At 39.1% G+C, this 13,431-nt stretch overlaps 1 protein-coding gene across 1 annotated transcript in view; it reads left to right on the top strand.

Moving 5' to 3' along the window:
* qsox2 (quiescin Q6 sulfhydryl oxidase 2) overlaps positions 1–13,431 on the top strand; it is a 129,334-nt gene that overhangs the window by 93,109 nt on the left and 22,794 nt on the right. The window contains exons 9-10 of the mRNA XM_028809106.2: positions 2,879–3,001; positions 11,186–11,336. Of these exons, the coding sequence (XP_028664939.1) occupies positions 2,879–3,001; positions 11,186–11,336 (274 nt within the window). The remainder of the gene's footprint in view (positions 1–2,878; positions 3,002–11,185; positions 11,337–13,431) is intronic.

The raw sequence follows: 13,431 nt of genomic DNA, 5'->3' as shown, positions 1-13,431 counted from the left end.
ATTCTGATCATGTTGAAGTGTGCACTTTCGTTTTGTGAAGTCTACAAAATGGGCATTTTCCTACAGCTCCAACAGCGAATGTTGAGGGAAGGGTTTGCTTGGGATTGAGAGGAAAGCTGACGTTGTTTACTTCTGGTACTGAAAATCTCAAAATGCTGGTACTGCACTGTACCGTTTTTTAAATTTGGGTTTTTCAGTACTTTACTAGTTACTGGTATATAGCGCAACCCTTCTCCACATATATGGTGACTAGACATTCAAACAGTCTTACAGAGGTGCGAGGAAGCTAAATTAACCTATATGTATCCATGCCAGCTCCAAAATAGATCTGAGACGGGTAAACGTTAGGCAAGGTCTTCGGCCTCATACAGGCTTGAAAATGGGAGCATGAGGGTGATTTGAATAGAAATGATCATTATCATATAAACTACTACATATTCTCTGCCTTGGTTTCCTTTTCTTGATCTGGACATTAATTTGTTGTGTTGCCTGCTTAACTGTTGATGAAGCACAGTGAGGGTTACATTTCAGAATTCCATTTTTGTATGTTCGCAACTGTCATATTGACTGAGATGTTTGGACACGTTTGTGTTTCTTGTAACTGTCATCTGATTTTGTACAGGGTGGCTGACGAAAACGTAACCCGCAAATTGTGTAGTAAACTCTGACATGACACACCTGTCAGTTGTGGTAATTGCTGCATTGACTTAAGCATAACAAGCTCCTTAGGTGACAAGATCATCAACTGCAGTCATTTCATCAAAGCAGAAATTTTTCACACACTGCTTCTGCATTTTGGCTTAGTTTTTGTTAAATAAATAATGACATGGTGTAATATGTCATGTGTTGTTCATGAGGTTGTATATTTACCTAATTTTAATGTCCGCTAAGGACCAGATAATTTTTTTATTGTGTCCTGATACATAAAACCTTAGAATTGAAAGAGGGTGTACTTTCTTTTTCACATGACTATATCTATATGTGTAGACAAAGGACAATTACAAACCATACAAAACTTAATATTACAATATCCTAGTTGAACTATTTTACTCCTGTAGAAAGGGCCCGTAACTTATGAATTCTGATCTTTCAATTTATGTGGTCAAGCTGGATATGTCTTTTTTAGCTAGTTATTAAACTTCTATCATATACATTATGGCAATGTTCATTTGCTCAAATCAAGTCTACACTGGGTTATTACAACCCCCCCAATGCAGCTTGTGTGTGTAAGATGCTGCTCTGAACTTCCTAATAGATTTAGGGAGAAAAACCTTTTAACACCTAACAACTAATCCTTCAGAAAGATTTTTTTTTTCCTGTTACAGGCACAGCAATACTATAATAAATTATCTTGCTTTATCCTAACTACTGAGCTCCAAATGATAGTTTTTGGAATTATAGTAGATGTACTACTGATTTGGTGTAGCTGATGGTTTGTTCTTTATTTGGTCAATTTTCTACAGCACACATAAGAAGGATCTTCAGCTTTTTTTTTTTTCACTCTTTGCTAAAGGGCTCTTTTCCCTTCTTCTCTTTGGTTGGATCTTCTGGTTGCAGCCGATGCTGTAGTTTTTCTCTTACTGGTTTACACACCGTGTCCTATTTAGACTAGAATAAAGTTTACATTTGCAGGGCATCTGGTGATCAGTCAACCCCCAAGATGAACACATGGCTTTTATGTAGGTCACTGTCTTGCTTTTGCTTCACAAGATTTAGATTAATGGCAACCTCGTCCAACTCCGATACAGACAAGTGGTGGCTCTGAGGCTAGGGATCTGCACTGGCAATCGGAAGGTTGCCGGTTCGAATCCCGTAAATGCCAATAGGGACTCTGCTCTGTTGGGCCCTTCAGCAAGGTCCTTAACCTGCAATTGCTGAGCGCTTTGAGTAGTGAGAAAAGCGCTATATAAATGCAAAGAATTATTAAGTCTTCCACTATTTCAGTCCAGCACCAGATTGGCCTTCAGAGTAAAAGGAATCAATCCAGCCTTATTTGCGGCCACATAATAAGCAACGGCATCCCTCCTATGGAGAGCAGTAGTTACGGCCAGGTTGAGAGAAGTGAGCATGTAAGACAGTGTACACATCTAGTGCTTGCCAAGGTTTTTCAAGGAAGGGGCAGACATTTTGCCATTGATTTTCTGGGGTTTACCTTGTCACCAATAATCAACCAAAAAGGATGGGCTTACAAGTTTTGTCCATCAAGAATGCCAATCATTCAGTTATGGCCGTTTTCTTTTTTGAGCTGAGTGTTTTAACTCTTATCATGAGGAGACACGTCTGTTGTCTCACTTGGCCCAGAGTCTGCATGATAAAGAGGCTCTGTGGAGAGAAAACTGACATTTTTGCTGAATTTTAGGAGTGTCTAGCCGTCTGATTTTTAGCAGTCTTTTGTGCCAAAGCATAGCAAAATGGGTAATCCCAGTCTGTCCTACAAAGACCCAGGGAGAAGATAGGCATCATTTTTCTTTTGTGTATTTACCGTTATTTCAAGGTTCTCTGCACCATTTTGAAATGTATCTTTGTTATATGACCCCTTCTAGCTTTATGGTCGACTCCTGAGTGCGTATACAGTCCACACTCAATGTTTGCAACAGTGTGTTTACACGCATTTCATTAATTATGTTGCATTCGTTCATTCATTTTACAAAATGGTTAATCTTTTGAATGTTCATGCTCCAAACTGCCTGATCAATTTTATGTCAATGTAACATAATGCAAAACTTCACTTGGTGAGTAATGTAACATTTTGTGTTTAATGAGTAAATAGTCTCCTGAATGCCGGTTTATCAAACCATACCTATAAAGTCTTGTGTTTAGAAATTCGAATTCTGTGGCATATTCCTAATGTCTTTCTCTCTTCTAAATGTTATCTCAGCTTTTTCCTGGACGGCAGCCCGTTGTCAAGTTATTGGAGACCCTGCTGGAGTGGCTCATCAGCCTGCCCATTGCTCACATTCCTTACGATGCAATTCTGGATCTTGTCAACAATAAGATGCGGGTAAGTGTGGTGCTCTTTTTTTTTTTTTTTTTTTTTTTTTTTTTTATTTATTTATTTATTTAAATATTTTTTTAATTCATATACATTTTGTTATTCTCTGAGGAGAAATTGTCTTTTCACATAACCTTTGGGGGTTTTCCCTTATATTTGTGAAAACAAAGATGGAACAGAACAGAAAAAGGTTTGAAATGAAATTTTACGTGCCACAATAAAATGGAAAAAGGTCTGAGATTGCAACTGAGATCACCAGACCTGCAAAGCCTTCTCATCGCCCTTCCTTGCACCTGATTTTTGCTGGGATAGGCACCAGCTTCCCTCTGATCCTGGTCTAGATAAGTGAGTTTGGAAAATGAATTTCATCCATCCATCCAATCAGTGCCCTGTAAATAATTTATTCTGTTAAGAAGAATCAATGGAGTTTGAAGTCAAAGATTGTTATTGATATCCCTTTTTTGCCAGAAAATTCGAATTTCATTTGTTATCAAATATTAATATTGTGCACTGCTTATCTGAACGGAGTTAAGCTAGTTGAGGGAATGCTATGATAGCAAAGTGGTTGGCACTGTTGTTGCCTCACAATTCCAGAGTCCTGGGTTAATTTCTTGGGGCCAGACCCTATTGTTTTGGAATCTCCAAATTTTTCAATGTGTGTTCATGGGTGATTGGTGATTTAAATTTGCCTGGTGTGTGTGTCTGAGCTAAGGGTGTGTGATAAACTGGTCAATCTGGTATATCCAATGACATTTTATTGGACTACAGAAAAAATTAGCGCAAAACATATGAACACATTTAAATGTAAATCACATCCTGTCATTAATATACAAATCTGTGCACAGGAAATGTTATGTCACTGTATTAGTGTTTGAAAGGGATTCTCCACCCAAAATTTATATATACTGTGTGTGTGTGTGTGTGTGTGTGTGTGTGTGTATGTATGTGTATATATATATATATATATATATATATAATATATATATATATATATATAACACACATACAGTAGGGGGCTCTGCCCCAGCGCTACGCGCCAACCTCTTTGGCCACTTGCGTATGAGGATGCAGATGTGCAATTTAGTAGTTAGAATGAACTATTTTACATTACAGCGAATAATTAACCATATTAAAAAATAGTAAAATTTAATAATTTGAAAGTAAATTGTTTCATGTTGCGTTAGAGTTATGTGTTGCGTAATACGATTTTTGTTCTGTTTGGCTTTGAAATTAACACGCAAATACTTTTTAAACTTTTACTGTAAAACGTCAGCAAAAAATAATTTATTTGAATTAAATTTTCATCAGTATCGCATTGAATTTTGATTCTGTGTTTGGACTTTCATTGTGACAATATAACTGCCTGTGATTGAATTTCGTTTCTTTCTCTCTATTAAATAAAACGACTTTTTTGAGTGTTTGGCTCTGAGATTTGTTGTCTTTGCAAAACCTATTCTAATGGGAAACTGTTAACGTTTTAATGCAAATGGCATATCAATATCACCTTTGTTGTCTGTTATCCGCGGAATATGTACTACATTACCTTTCTTGGGTACATCCTTTCTACAATAATTCGTGCGGTGGAAGACCAGACTGTGTTAACAGTTGTAGATATTCTTCAGGATATTATAAGTTGTTTTCATCTTCAGCATGATCACCACCAACTGTTTGAGCATAGTCTATTGATATGCATTTAACTAATTTGCCGTGTAGCCAATTGTTATTTTTGGCGTTAATTTGTCAGACTTCATTTCTCGGTGCTAGGATTGCCCGTGTACACATTTTTTCTGTTGATATATAATATCTCACAAAAGTGAGTACATCTCTCACATTTTTGTAAATATTTTATCTTTTCATGGGACAACACTGAAGATATGACACTTTGATCCAATGTAAAGTAGTCCGTGTACAGCTTGTATAACAGTGTAAATTTGCTGTCCCCTCAAAATAACTCAACACACAGCCATTAATGTCTAAACCACTGGCAACAAAAGTGAGTACACCCCTTAGTGAAATATATCCAAATTGTGCCCAATTAGCAATTTGCCCTCCCCGGTCACATGTGACTTGTTAGTGTTACAAGGTCTGGGGTGTGAATGGGGAGCAGGTGTGTTTAAATTTGGTGGTCTTGCTGTCACACTCTCTGGTCACTGGAAGTTCAACATGGCACCTCATAGCAAAGAACTCTCTGAGGATCTGAAAAAAAGAATTGTTGCTCTACATCGGCTATAAGAAGATTACCAACACCCTGAAACCTGAGCTGCAGCACGGTGGCCAAGACCATATAGCGGTTTAACAGGAGAGGTTTCACTCAGAACAGGCCTGTCCATGGTCGACCAAAGAAGTTGAGTGCACATGCTCAGCATCCTATCCAGAGGTTTTCTTTTGAAAATCGACATACGAGTGCTGCCAGCATTGCTGCAGAGCATGAAGGGGTGGGGGGGTCAGCCTGTCGGTGCTCAGACCATACGCCCGCCATACACTGCATCAAATTGGTCTGCATGGCTGTTGTCCCAGAAGGGAGCCTCTTTTAAAGATGATGCCCAAGAAAGCCCCCAAACAGTTTGTTGAAGACAAGCAGACTAAGGACATGGATTACTGGAACCATGTGGTCTGATGAGACCAAGATAAACTTATTTGGTTCAGATGGTGTCAAGCGTGTATGGCGACAACCAGGTGAGGAGTACAAAGACAAGTGTGTCTTACCTACAGTCAAGTATGGTGGTGGGAGTGTCATGGTTTGGGGCTGCATGAGTGCTGCCGGCACTGGGGAGCTACAGTTCATTGAGGGAACCATGAATGCCAACATGTACTGTGACATACTGAAGCAGAGCATGATCCCCTCCCTTTGGGGTCGTTATGTTGGAATACTGCCCTGTGGCCCAGTTTCCAAACACACCTCCAAGATGACCACTGCCTTGCTAAAGAAACTGAGGGTAAAGGTGCTGGACTGGCCAAGCATGTCTCTAGACCTAAACCATATTGAGCCTGTGTGGGGCATCCTCAAAAGGAAGGTGGAGGAGCGCAAGGTCTCTGACATCCACCAGCTCCGTGATGTCGTCATGGAGGAGTGGCAACCTGTGAAGCTCTAGTGAACTCCATGCCCAAGAGAGTTAAGACAGTGTTGGAAAATAATGGTGGCCACACATAATATTGACACTTTCGGCACAATTTGGACATTTTTCACTTAGGGGTGTACTCACTTATGTTAGATACCGTGTACAGTCGACCCTTGATATACGAACGGCTTGACATGCGAACAACTTGATTTACGACCAAAATTTTTATTTTGATTTACGACCAACATCTTGCGTTACGACCTGAATGCGGTCACGTGTATCCGCTTGCGCGATTGTAAACAAACAAACATTCCTATTAATGCGGCACTCATTCAATAAAATGTCAGGTTTGTAAACTCTCTTGGGACCTCCCCCAACTAGAAGACATGCCAAAGTCCAAACTCCATATGGAAGACTGTTTATCTGTTGCTGGGGCAACAGCCGGCTTAAAGCTGTGCTGAGTCTCTCAGCCAAAGCAAACAGAAAAGATATCGATGGGTGATATGCATGTGATATCCCTGCCCGGCAATGGACAAGCAAGCTTCCACAATCGCGGCAATCGCGCTTCAGGACGCACTTCAGCACGCACTTCAGCGTGTCATTCCCATTGAGTGGGGGGGGGGGGGGGGGGTCTCAGAAGAGTTCAGAAACAGTTCCTTGTATCATCGCAAGAAAATGCTGAGAAAAATTCTCGTCAGAATAACTTGTAGGCAGGAGGAGATTAAAATTAACGCAAAAGAAGCTATTGAAATGATTGCAAATGCCTGAGCGCAAGTTAAAGAGTCTTTAAAAAGCCTTCAGTTTCATTATCATCCTCCTCCCTTCCTGCAGCCCAAAGATGTCAAATTAAATGGTGAGTACAGTATGAAATTGTTAGTTCTGGTAGGCTAGGCACTTTTTATTACTTTTTCGTTAGTACATTAGAAAAATTATTGGTGTTTTGGTAAATTATGCACATTATACAACCCTTTTTTTATTATGAAAAGGTTAAGTAAGTGTTGCAGTGGGAGGTTCGGAATGCATTATGGGTATTTCCATTATTTCTTATGGGAAAAATAGTCTTGACTTACAACCAACTTGAGTTACAACCAGCCCTCGCGATCGAATTGAGTTCGTAAGTCAAGGGTCCACTGTATATATAGTTAGGTCCATAAATATTTGGACAGAGACAACTTTTTTTCAAATTTTGGTTCTGTACATTACCACAATGAATTTTAAATGAAACAACTCAGATGCAGTTGAAGTGCAGACTTTCAGCTTTAATTCAGTGGGGGTGAACAAAACGATTGCATAAAAATGTGAGGCAACTAAAGCATTTTTTGAACACAATCCTTTCATTTCAGGGGCTCAAAAGTAATTGGACAAATGACTCAAAGGCTATTTCATGGGCAGGTGTGGGCAAGTCCGTCGTTATGTCATTATCAATTAAGCAGATAAAAGGCCTGGAGTTGATTTGAGGTGCGGTGCTTGCATGTGGAAGATTTTGCTGTGAACAGACAACATGCGGTCAAAGGAGCTCTCCAGGCAGGTGAAAGAAGCCATGCTTAAGCTGTGAAAACAGAAAAAACCCATCTGAGAAATTGCTACAATATTACGAGTGGCAAAATCTACAGTTTTGGTACATCCTGAGAAAGAAAGCAAGCACTGGTGAACTCAGCAACGCAAAAAGACCTGGACGTCCACGGAAGACAACAGTGGTGGATGATCACAGAATCATTTCCATGGTGAAGAGAAACCCCTTCACAACAGCCAACCAAGTGAACGACACTCTCCAGGGGGTCGGCGTATCGATATCCAAGTCTACCAAAAAGAGAAGACTGCATGAAAGTAAATCCAGAGGGTGCACTGCAAGGTGCAAGTCACTCATAAGCCTCAAGAATAGAAAGGCTAGATTGGACTTTGCTAAAGAACAGCTGAAAAAGCCAGCACAGTTCTGGAAAAACATTCTTTGGACAGATGAAACCAAGATCAACCTCTATAAGAATGATGGCAAGAAAAAAGTATGGAGAAGGTGCGGAACAGCTCATTATCCAAAGCATACCACATCATCTGTAAAACACAGTGGAGGGAGGCAGTGTGATGGCTTGGGCGTGCATGGCTGCCAGTGGCACTGGGACACTCGTGTTTATTGATGAGGTGACACAGGAAAGAAGCAGCTGAATGAATTCTGAGGTGTTCAGAGACATACTGTCTGCTCAAATCCAGCTAAATACAGCAGTCAAATTGATTCATGATACAGATGGACAATGACCCAAAACATACAGCCAAAGCAACCCAGGAGTTTATTAAAGCAAAGAAGTGGAAAATTCTTGAATGGCCAAGTCAGTCACCTGATCTTAACCCAACTGAGCAGGCATTTCACTTGTTGAAGACTAAACTTCAGACAAAGGCCCACAAACAAACAGCAACTGAAAGCCACTGCAGTAAAGGCCTGGCAGAGCATTAAAAAGGAGGAAACCCAACATCTGGTGATGTCCAGGAGTTCAAGACTTCAGGCTGTCATTGCCAGCAAAGGGTTTTCAACCAAGTATTAGAAATGAACATTTGATTTCCAGTTATTTAATTTCTCCAATTACTTTTGAGCCCCTGAAATGAAGGGATTGTGTTAAAAAAAAAAAAAAATGCTTTGGTTGCCTCACATTTTTATGCAATCGTTTTGTTCACCCCACTGAATTAAAGCTGAAAGTCTGCACTTCAACTGCATCGGAGTTGTTTCATTTAAAATTCATTGTGGTAATGTACAGAACCAAAATTTAGAAAAAAGTTGTCTCTGTCCAAATATTTATGGACCTGACTGTATGTATGTATGTATGTATGTATGTATGTGTGATATATAATCCATTGTAGTTTGTAGTGATGGCTGAGAAAAAATGTTAATCCTGTGTTTTCGTGGAGAAAGAACATAAAGCTTTGATGATGTTCAGCATTGGTCACCCTTGGCTCCTGTTCTATCCAAACACTATCCAAAACATCCATGAACAAAATCTCGCATTATTCAGGTCGCGTAATCCAGTCATATCCTCCATTAATGTGCACAACAGATGTAATATGTGCTAAAATATTTTAAAATAAATAACACTGGAAAGTGAAAGTACTCCACAAACAGCAAGCTCTTTTACACAAGATTGTGCTTTTGAATTGAAAATGGGACTCGTGACCAATGACTGATGGGTAGAGATCGGTCTTCAGTTTTAAAGTGCCATCCCTAGTGAAGGGGGTTAGTATTACTAATTGGCGTTTCAATTCACTTCACTGAATCAATTCTTTGGAACTACCTGTTTAAGTTAATTAATTCTTTTGATTACTTTTTAGGATTTGATTGTAGTATCTAGGTAAAGTTTTATATAGGGTGTAAACGTTACCTTGTAGGTGATCACCCAAATAATCGGATTGCAGTTCAGACCTATGGATATCATACTCCAATCTACACTGTGTGAAGTAAGTGAACTAGCTGCACTTTTGTCTGAGGCTTCACCTTAGGCACTGACATCCGAGGTTTGAACCCTCAAGGGGAACCAAAGATGTGTACACCTGATGTGCCCCAATTAGAGCAAAGCATGTGCCGTTTACTCTTTGTATTATTTGACAGATCTCTCACACAGTAGAACTTTCATTATCTGAGGTAATGTGGACCAGTGCTACCAGGGATAGCTGAAATTTCGGATAAAACATATGGCTATGTTCTCCCCTGTCTAACGATTTGTTAGCTGTAATGTATAAATTCAAAAATCCAAAATGTATGAAACAGAGCAAGTGTACACCATCAACCTGGGCGACACACTGACAGTAGCCAAGGAATGCAGAGCATATGCTTTAAACATCTACCAGCTTCGGAGAAATGAAAGACGCTGATGACATGACGCATGCAGTTTAGCACCCAAGTTGAGCTCCACCGAATTCATATGAGCCATTGAAAAGAGATGTTCAATAAGAACAAATTGTTCCCATTTGTGGATTATTGTTCTTTATTTAACAATATTTTAGCAAACAATGCATGCATTTTGCACATTGTGAGCCTACAGCTGGACGTGATCTGTGGATTTATGTGTTATGAGTAACATGAGATTTTTTTTCCATTGACGTTTTTGGTAGGGTTTAGTGTTGTCCAGCCTTGGTCACCATTGGCTGCTGTTTAGAAATCTTTTCATGTCTGTTCTGTACAAACACATGAGATTTAAAACTTTTCTTGGCCATCACTACAAACTACGTGGGGGGAAATAACATATAAAAAAGTATATCATTTTTGGTTGGAGTATTCCTTTTAAAGGTAATGTCATCGTTGTGTATGGATTTGTGTTTGAATCGTGTGTGATAAGTGAGCCTGCTCTTTTAAGGATACTTCCATGAGTGGTTCAACCTGATTGGTGTTTCGATGCTGGCACCAGCCCTCCATGACTCTGGATTGGATTAGGCAGGTTTCATGAAGTACATGCGTTTAAAGCAGGAGATTTGAAAACCGGAGGACACGACAGGAAAAAGCTCCTTCATGTCTTTTATTTGCGTGCTGGCAGTGTGACCTGCATGCAGTTGAATCCATTTGAGTAGCAGTGTTGACAAGAATGTCAGTGAGATAAAGGAGAACATTCCAGTGTAGAAGATTATACCAGTACGCAACATAATTATTAGAATTTCTGTTTTATGACATGATCTGGATTTTCGTCTCTACTGCCCACTCCTGGCATTAACATACTCTGTGTGAAACTGGCAGGCCTTTATGGATTGTTTTCCACAATGGACCTAATCCTACTAAGATATGCACCAACTCCCCACATTACTAAGTTGGAGTAAGCTGATGCAGTAATGGCGGGATGGATGGATAGTTGGACTGAGTTGAACAAGGGGGAGAACATGCCCTTTGCATGCCTGTTACAAGAATGGGCCACAAGAATGAATTTCCAGCACTGTCTCAGCAGAAGCTGGAGAACTTGTATCACACAGCTGGCTTGGGGTAGCCTGGATGTTACCCATGTGGAAATTAAACTGCAGGGAAATGGAAACTATGACCTCATAAGGACAAGTGTAGTAGAAAATGGATAGAGGAGTATCAGCCATGTTAAATTTAAAGCATATTTTAGGAGTGATAATTGAATGTTGTGCTTGACTATCTCCTGTTATAGCTTGTCTCAATGCTCAGATTTCAGGAATGTTTCTGACAAATAAGATTGATTGGGTGGGCTGTCAAGGAAGCCAGCCAGAACTTCGAGGTTATCCATGTTCACTCTGGCTGCTGTTCCACACTCTGACAGTACAGGCAGCTGAACGACCAGATGCCTTGGCCAACACAGGTAGGATTTTTTTTTTTTTCATTTGTTTATGGGTTCATGATTTGTCTTTTATATGCTGGTGTGTGTAATCCTGTACAAGCTGACTGTTAATCTGTCTTAATCTTTATATCCTTCACTAAACAGTATGTCTGTGTGTCTCTGTCAGTCTATCATTCACATATAAAATTATATATATATATATATAATATATTTATAAAATATTCTTTTTTTTTTTTTGTTTAGCATATTTATGTTGGGTGCGGTTTTCACTTTAAATGCCAGCAACAATAAAGTAGCAGTATGTACCACTGGCTGGGTCCTGTGTGGCAGGTGTGAAATGAATAAGAAAAATTTAGTTGGACATCTAAAATGGCACCAATTGTACAAGAACGCTGCTTAACTGATAGATAAATTAGTACAGATCTGTGTTGTTTGCACCACAGCATGCTGCTTTGATGTCATTTGAGCTGTTAATTCATGTCTGCAGTAAACAGCATCAACAGCACTGTTCCCGTTCTTTTCCAGTTATAAGCAGGGGTGATGGGATTATATACAGTAGCTTTTAATATAATGGATAAAACCATGAAACGTCTTGTGGTGGTGCATACTTATAATAGCACTATATAAAATAAAGACAGATTGAAGAGAAGGCCAAGACACCATTGCTGTGAGGGGTGCCTCCATCTGGCTGATGTTCATCTATTCTTAATCCGTTACTGTTACGAGACAGATTGTCCCAGAGGATTACTGTGAGTACAGCAAGGACCAGGAAATGAAAACACATGCCAAAATTCATAGCGAGGGACAGGCAACAGTTCAAAACCTGCAAATCAAAGCATCGGGCAAGTAAAACCAAAAAAACGGCAGTTAAGGACAAAAAAAATGTTCAAAACCAAAAGGCAAAATCGAACGTGAAGGCCCACTCAAGACAAAGCCCACCCTCACCACTTGAGATTTGCATGAAGCACAGAGTATCCATCTACATATGAAGGTTAAAGGAAAACTTGTCATATTTCTATAATCACATCCCGTGACCTAAATGGTTTGGTGATCACGGTCATGTGTCACATAAATAAACAAATCAATAAATGAAAAAGCGGTTGCAATAAAAAAATATAAACGAAACCAAAATACTCGTATAAAACATGTCAGTTGCTACCAAGGTTATTATAGTTTTGCCTTTTTATATGAATTTTTATTTCTATATTTTTTCTGACCTTACTTGGAAATTCAGTTTAGTTTTCCTTCATCGTGTATTCTTAGTTTTAGTTTAGTTTTTATTTCACAAAGACGTTTCTATTTTATTTTTATATATATTAGTTTTAGTTTTAATAATTATGGTATGGAGCGCCAACGGAGTTAGTTTTGTGTCACAATCAGACAGAACTGTACACTTAACAGATTTGGATAGGAGTTTAATGTTAGTGGAAGCTTACTACACTGCCTACTACACTGGTTTACTATCTGGTTTTGTTTTTGTCTGATAAAAACAAGCATAATCAAAACTAGACACTGAATATGAACAATTTTACACAATTTTATAATTTGTCAAATATTTTCTCATGAAAATCACAGGGGCTTAGGAAGAACAGGGCTCTTAGACTTAAATGAGTGTGCAGACCCCACAAAGAGGAACAGAAACAAAGAACAACAAGCATGTAGTGTGAAGGTTAGGGGCAGTGAGTCTTGAATAGACCACCATAAAGGACAGTAAACCCATAATGAGCAGAGCAAGAGCAGGTAATTGGAGTACAGACAGGCATAAAACAACAGAGACGGCGTCTGAAATTAAGAACAACATATACATTATCTAAACCTGTTTATCCAGAGTAGGATTGCTGGAAATCTGGAGTCTACCTCAGCAGGTTTGGATGCAAGGCAGGAAAAATCCCTGGTGTGCAATATGTATGATGAGGCTGATGTTAAGAACAAAAGAATTGTTTATTATTTCAATTATCTATTTTGAGAGAGAGAGAAAAAAATTGAAAAAAGGGAGACAAATATTTTAAAATATAATTCTGCTAATGGATTACTTTCACAACATCAGGTATTTTGAGTTTTGAATATGAACTAAAAAGATATATTAATAAATATGGAACAAATACAAAAACCCATT

The sequence above is a fragment of the Erpetoichthys calabaricus genome, chromosome 9, assembly GCF_900747795.2.
Source record: "Erpetoichthys calabaricus chromosome 9, fErpCal1.3, whole genome shotgun sequence".
Lineage (NCBI taxonomy): Eukaryota > Metazoa > Chordata > Cladistia > Polypteriformes > Polypteridae > Erpetoichthys > Erpetoichthys calabaricus.
Note: the sequence above shows the minus strand (reverse complement) of the source record. Positions and strands in the feature narration are given on the sequence as shown.